The 7,584-nt window shown below is 41.2% G+C and overlaps 1 protein-coding gene across 1 annotated transcript; it reads right to left on the bottom strand.

Annotated features, from left to right (window-relative positions):
• Positions 1–598: 598 nt before the first annotated feature.
• LOC311112150 (N-acetyllactosaminide beta-1,3-N-acetylglucosaminyltransferase 4-like) lies at positions 599–7,329 on the bottom strand. The gene is made up of 2 exons (XM_084155124.1): positions 7,041–7,329; positions 599–2,260 (listed from the first exon to the last, which is right to left on the bottom strand). The coding sequence occupies exon 2, from the start codon at positions 2,254–2,256 to the stop codon at positions 1,177–1,179; it is 1,080 nt and encodes a 359-aa protein (XP_084011250.1). The 5' UTR covers positions 2,257–2,260; positions 7,041–7,329; the 3' UTR covers positions 599–1,176.
• Positions 7,330–7,584: the final 255 nt, after the last annotated feature.

Here is a 7,584-nt window from a genome sequence, read left to right as displayed (position 1 = left end):
CTTGTCCCTGACATCCTTGGAGAGCTCTTTGGTCTTGGCCATGGTGGAGAGTTTGGAATCTGATTGATTGATTGCTTCTGTGGACAGGTGTCTTTTATACAGGTAACAAAAACTAAGATTAGGAGCACTCCCTTTAAGAGTGTGCTCCTAATCTCAGCTCGTTACCTGTATAAAAGACACCCGGGAGCAAGAAATCTTTCTGATTGAGAGGGGGTCAAATACTTATTTCCCTCATTAAAATGCAAATCAATTTATAACATTTTTGACATGCGTTTTTCTGGATTTTTTTGTTGTTATTCTGTCTCTCACTGTTCAAATAAACCTACCATTAAAATTATAGACTGATAATTTCTTTGTCAGTGGGCAAACGTACAAAATCAGCAGGGGATCAAATACTTTTTTCCCTCACTGTACTGTAATATTAAATGTGTTTAAAAGGGTAATTTCACATGAGCTCCTGCACATGTTTTGAAACACATAATAATAAAATAAAAAATATCTATCCATAAACGTCTTATTTTTAATTGATCTGTTATTTTATATATATATATTTTTTACATATATTTGACATTCAAAAAGTTAGGGACAGAAACTCATAAGCATCATACCATCTGTTTCCAATATTTTATATGATAATTGAATGATGCAATGTTATGTAACAATAAGGCATGTAAGTACTTGGAAGGTATTATTGGGCAAACTTTGAAAGGCAAAAAAAGAGAATGCTAGCAGACAGAGCATGTAAGACAGAGTACACGCAAGCCATGTCACGTTGATGAAGGGAACATTTATGCAAGCAAGCATCAATGATTAATTGCAGAACTGTTGGGGAGTTTCCATTGCCGCCTGACAAGAAAAGCCAAACGAGATAATTTATTGTCACTTGGGGCTCTATTCAATCTGTATCGTGGAAGTTCAGCATTACAGCGTGATTGAAATTTAAAGGCAATGTTTCCACATTAGCGGAGACTGCATTCACGTTAAATGCTGCATAAGTCGGCTCAATCGGAAATTACCTTTCCATTTCTATCACGCCATTTGTAACGCTTCAGCGATACAGATTGAATAGAGCCCTATATTTGGATTTAAATGGAGCAGCATTATAGAAACTGCTAACTATATACTGTACACCAATGGTTAATTGAGCTTGGACTGCTGAGCTTCCAGCTAAAATACTCACATCCTTGATCTAAAGCATTGCAGATTTGGGTCCTGCTGTAGAGACCACATTGTCCACATCTCTGTGGGATTCAGTTTGTGCACCACCATGAGCTCCCTGTAAATGCAGGGGTTGAAGTGTGTCACCCCCTTTTTGAGCCCAAAGGTCTTGAAGCCAGAGTGGTGCGTCGGTGTAATGTTCATCTTCTGTAGGCATAAGCCCACAAAGACATCATCAATGGGGAACAGGTCAATGCTGGACGCTGCCACTCCCAGGCTCAGCACAGTCAGTCTTGACATCAGGTAGCCCCCACCGCCAGCGTATAGAGGATATGGCTTGTTGGGGTACATCTCCACTGGTATGAAATACTTACTTTGTTTGTACCGGACTGGATAGCCAGACATGATGTTCCCAGCATACAGTTGCTCAGAGGGCTTGTTGTCCTTAACATATTCCACCAGATTGCTGGTGTAAACAAAAACATCATCGTCCCCTTTGAACACATAGTGGGCCCAGTAGCACTCCAGGCTGAACCATTTGAGGAAGTGGACCTCCTTCAGGGTCAGGTTGAAAAAACTGTCCTCAAAATCCCACTGCAGGATGTCCCCAAACTGCCTGCTCTCCCACTCCAGTAACTTCTGCAGTGGGTAGCCCTGTATTTTGTCTGAAGACTTACCTACTAGGAACAATAGTTTCACCTTTTTACCCTGAACATATCCCTTCTTCCCCCATGTGCTCCGAAGTGCAATCCTGCGATCAACCTGGATGGCTGTCGACTTAATGGCCAGCAGGAGAAAGACGTCATTCTGACAGGGTGTAGGAGACAGCAGGCGGGGGAATGTCCTGCAGTGTTTGTACATGAGGAAGTTATGGTGGGTAGGTGGGATAGAGGATGGAATGTTGTTCATGGTTTCATTCAGGGAACAATTGAAAACATCCACAGTGGACTGTGACCGTGTTGGTGTGGTGGAGGTAGAAGTGTTCCAGTGCCTGTCTGTGTGGTCCATGCGCAACAGTCTGAAGACGCCAATCAACAATGCAGTACCAATGACAAGGGACCATCTACTGCGGCTTTGGTTTCTGAAGAGGATCATCATGGTTCTGAAAAAGAATTGCAAGCACACCACTTTTTAGCCACAAGGAGACAGAATTGGAACTGGTATATGAAGTAGGCCTGCAATAGGCTACAAGTGGCACAATTTATTTAGTCTCATACCAAAAGTATGTATGTCACACATTATTGTGCCTCTGGTGTAGCCTGTCATGTTTGGCATGGCAAGGAGTGGCACATACCTCAGGGGCTTTCTCAAGTACAGAATAATACTCCTGTATGTGGACAATATACAGGCCCTAGGCCAGCTAGGAAATGTGTGTGACTTGACCTTCTCAAACAGTATTTGATTACCCCTGCCCTAGGCTATGCTTAACAACCCAGCTAACAATTCTAGGGAGAGAGAAAGACTTTGTAACGTTACCCATAATGTTCCCCTGATGTTTGAGTGTCCAGATTTCCACTAGTTTTGGTAACATTCTATGTTTGTTATCAAAAACCTCCTAAGAACCTATTTAGCATGTTTTGGCATTAGAGTTACGCAAAGAATTCCCTTAATGTCAAACAGAACTTATCCAGAACGTGGTTATCACGTAAAATCAAATCAAATTGTATTTGTCACATGCTCCGAATACAACAGGTGTAGACCTTACCGTGAAATGCTTACTAACAAGCACTTAACCAACAATGCAGTTCAAGAAATAGAGTTCAGAAAATATTTATTAAATAAACTAAAGTAAAAAATAAAATAAATATTAACAAAATAAAATAACAATAACAAAGCTATGTACAGGGGGTACCGGTACCGAGTCAATGTGCGGGGGTACAGGTTAGTCGAGGTAATTTGTAAATTTAGGTAGGGGTAACGTGACTATGCATAGATAATTAACAGTCAGTAGCAGCAGTGTAAAAACAAGGGGGGGGGGGGGGGGGGGGGCATTTGGGCATTTGATTAATTGTTCAGCAGTCTTATGGCTTGGGGGTAGAAGCTGTTAAAGAGCCTTTTGGACCTAGACTTGGTGCTCCAGTACCGCTGGCGGTGCGGTAGCAGAGAGAACAGTCTATGACTTGGGTGACTGGAGTCTTTGACTATTTTTACATTTACATTTTAATCATTTAGTAGATGCTTTTATCGAGAGCGACTTACAGTTAGTGATTGCATACATTTTTCATACTGGCCCCCCGTGGGAATCGAACACACAACGCTGGCGTTGCAAGCGCCATGCTCTACCAACCGGTTGCATCACCGCCTCTGACACCGCCTAGTATATAGGTCCTGGATAGCAGGAAGCTTGACCACAGTGATGTACTGGGCCATATGCACTACCCTCTGTAGCGCCTGGCCTCACAACCGCAGACCACATGTAACCACACCAGTCCAGGACCTCCGCATCCGGCTTCTTCACCTGCGGGATCGTCTGAGGGGGGTTGGGGGGATGGGGTGCTGAGGAGTATTCTGTCTGTAATAAAGCCCTTTTGTGGGGAAAAAAACAAATTCTGATTGGCTGGGCCTGGCTCCTCAGTGGGTGGGGCTGGCTGCCAAGTGGGTGTGCCTATGCCCTCACAGGCCCACCCATGGCTACACACCTGCCCAGTCATGTGAAATCCCTAAATTAGAGCATTATTTATTTATTTCAATTGACTAATTTCCTTATATGAACTGTAACTCAGTAAAATCTTTGAAATTGTTGCATAATGCATTTATATTTTGTTCAGTATATTTCACGACTAACACCAGCTATGACGGCGAAATCCCTATTTGCTGTTCCATCTAAAAGGTCACTGTGCATCTCTGTCCAATCAGCCCAGCCAGGCAATTGATAAACATGATCTCCACTGTAAAAAAGCATCTAGACAATATCTCCCCTTGCTTTTGGCTAGCATTTGGTTTGACCCACTGTCATCACAACCAATGTTAGTGCTACACAGAGAATACACCAATAGTCGGTAACAATAATTTGGCCCAGGTGGTGACCTTCTTTCCCGGTCTGGGTTCTGCTGAGGTCCTGCTCCTAGTCTACTTTCTGACAGATACAGCATTCTCTCTCTCTCATCACCTTTGTGTGTGTGTGTGTGTGTTCTGTGTGACATGATTTGTGTTATGTTCCAATTCTCTACCTCAGGGGTTCAGCTCGAGAACCAAATTAGGAATTAACTGTCCTCCAATGACCCAAATTAAGAAAAAATAGTATTATATGTGATTATAAATGTATTAACTCGTGACCCACCTTTCACATGCCCAGGGCACACTTTGGGTCCCGACCCACAGTTTAAGAAACTCTGCTTTACCTCCCTAAGTGTGCACTAATGGCACACCTCATCATTGACTTTAAAGCATTGGATTGAGTTGTTCTTTTTTTTCATTCTGGTTTGTATTTAAAACCCAGCAATTGCATATGATTTCAGATTTGCTGATCAAAAAGCACTGAACACATTTTATCTGTCATAATTTTTTAAATAATAACATAAGTTGAATACCAATACACTACCAATGCACAATGCTACACTTTTGGGAAAGATACAATGCCCGTAAGAACCCTGATAATAGTATTTATCGAATTAAGAACTCTTTGTTTGTTTTACAGGTTGTTGAGAGGGTTGCAGAGGAGGTTGTGGAGGAGTGAGCCCTTGACTCCCCTGTACCATAGAAGGTGACCAGACAAGACAATTGTGTAATCCGGTGTGTGTGTGTCAATCAGATTGCAGATTTCTCTGAACCTGTTAACTGAAATTATAAATGTGTTAATTGTTTATATTTAATTGTGTAATCTTGTGTGGTGTGTGTGTGTGTGTGTGTGTACACATCTTCTAAATAAAATGTTAAATATATTTTGTTTAATTCATGCATCCTTATGAGAAAGTTAAGAAAACCATCTATGGGAACCTTTAGGGAGCATTGGCAACATTCAGAGAACATTCCCAGAATGTTCCTAACTTTGTAACCTTCAGAGAGCTTTCCTAACTTTGTAACGTTCCCAGAACGTTCCCCACTACCTTCAATACAACCAAACGTTAAGAAAACCATCCATTTGAACCTTTAGGGAACACTGGTGCAATGATCAGGGAACATTCCCACAACCTTCAGAACCAAAATGTGTTATCTTGGTGTTACTGTTTAGAGCAAGTTTTCAAGGTGTTTGTGGCTGGGCGTTGTGGTAATTCGGCCATTCTAAGGCTCTGGTGGAATTTTCTATACAGCCTGCCAAGTGCAGGCACGATCACGGATCTGGTGGCATTTTGCAGAAGCCCCAGATCCATGCTTTCTTTGGAGAGGTGGATTGTGGATTTTGCTCAATGGGAAAGTTATTTTTTTTAAATGCTTAGGATCAATGTTGTCACAGTTGCTTCTTGTTGAAAAGGTGCTAACGTTAGCTTGCTATAGCTAGCTATCATCTTCCTCAATCCTATAGAAAATGTGTGGGAAGAACTGAAAAAGCGTGTGCGAGCAAGGAGGCCTACAAACCTGACTCAGTTACACCAGCTCTGTCAGGGGGAATGGGCCAAAATTCACCCAACTTATTGTGGGAAGCTTGTGGAAGGCTACCCGAAATGTTTGACCCAAGTTAAACAATTTAAAGGCAATGCTACCAAATACCAATTGAGTGCATGTACACTTCTGACCCACTGGGAATGTGATGAAAGAAATAAAAGCTGAAATGAATCTTTCTCTCTACTATTATTCTGACATTTCACATTCTTAAAATAAAGTGGTGCTCCTAACTGACCTAAGACAGGGCATTTTTACTAGGATTAAATGTCAGGAATTGTGAAAAACTGAGTTTAAATGTATTTGGCTAAGGTGTATGTAAACTTTCGACTTCAACTGTATGTATCAAATGGTAACCTACAATAGCATTTAAATGAATAGGCTACTTTGAATGTCAGTTTCATTGAGGACTTTTCCCCATAAAAAGAGCCACACGAGGGCGTTCCATAACTTTCATTTCACATTTCCACTCCGGCAGCCCCCGAGACTCAATAATTGAGCATGTATAAAACATATCGCTTGATACCGTTTTCTTTAAGCAAAGTCAACATTAGAATGCAGTTTAAACCACCTCCGACAGAATTTAAGTAGGCCAATTTGACAGGAAAAAACGCGAACATGGCACAACACTGGTTTCCGTTTGCTTTTACTTTTAGGTAACCGAGATTAGTAATGCCGCGTTCGAAAAAACAACTAAAAAATTTGCTCCGACTGGGAACAATCGTTTGAACCCTCATCTAACTCGCGAGTTCCAACTCGGAAACTCGGGCCTCTTTCTAGAGCTTCGACTTTCTGACCAGAAAAGATCACTGACGTCATAATATGACCTCGTATTATTCCGAGTTCCCAATTGTCTTGAAAGCACCATAAATATCCTAAACCTAGCTAGCTAGACTGGAGAGAGGAAGGAGAGAATTCACTTTGTGTTTCATCTGCTGCTGGCTTTCTAATGTTTACTCACATACGTATTTCCACATGTAATTTATTACATTAGATTGTTATTCTATAAAGACTAATTGTGTGAATATTGTTGACAAATCATTTGTCGTTTTCCATACTAAAAAGTGAAGTGACACTTACAGTTTACCATGTAGGCTACAGGCAATAGGCTATGTTCCTCCATCTATGTTTACTGTTCTAATTACGTTGGTAACCAGTTTATAATAGCGATAAGGCACCTCGGGGGTTCGTGTAACCTCGGGGGTTCGTGGTATATGACCCATATCTACCATGGCTAAGGGCTGTATCCAGGAATATCTGCTACCATTATCTGCTACCTGGACAAAAAAAATTATTCTTAACCATTTAAAAAATTGTTTCAAACAACATGGTTATTCACTTACTTGTTATTAAAAGAAGACGCAGTTGGACCATCAAAATAGTTGTAGCCTACTCAGGACATTAATTTAGGTGAGAATTGAAGTGTGTCAAACATCCACAGCACAGTCCAAGAGGATAAGCAAGCAATGTTTGTACATCTGTCGCTAAAACGCTCAATTCATAATTTGCTTGATCCCGTTATTATGGCCTACTATACCCGCGATTTTAAAGAAGTTATGCTATTCATCTAGAGAATCATTGGGAATTGACTCAACTATACTATATTCAATGGTTACCAAGTTCCAGTTGCCTACAGTCTGGAATGGGAAGTTGCCTTTATAGTCACCTATAGCAGACCTGAAGGGCGTGCCTTGCGCTTTGTCATTAATGTGCTTCCTGATAGCAAGACCACTTTAGCACTCTTACATACTCATATTATTATTGATGTGCTTGCTGAAAGCAAGGCCACTCTAGCACACTTACATACTCTAATTAATGTGCTCAGTGAAGGCAAGACACAAGATGTCTTACATACTTCTCTTACTGTGCTTGCTGAAGGCAAGAAAC

The sequence above is a fragment of the Coregonus lavaretus genome (genome assembly GCF_964263955.1).
Source record: "Coregonus lavaretus genome assembly, chromosome: 38".
Lineage (NCBI taxonomy): Eukaryota > Metazoa > Chordata > Actinopteri > Salmoniformes > Salmonidae > Coregonus > Coregonus lavaretus.
The sequence above is the reverse complement of the archived record's forward strand: the minus strand, read 5'-3'. Positions and strand labels throughout refer to the sequence as shown.

Coding starts and splice junctions, on each gene's coding strand:
- LOC311112150 (XM_084155124.1), bottom strand. CDS start 2,256: ATGATGATCCTCTTCAGAAACCAAAGCCGCAGTAGATGGTCCCTTGTC.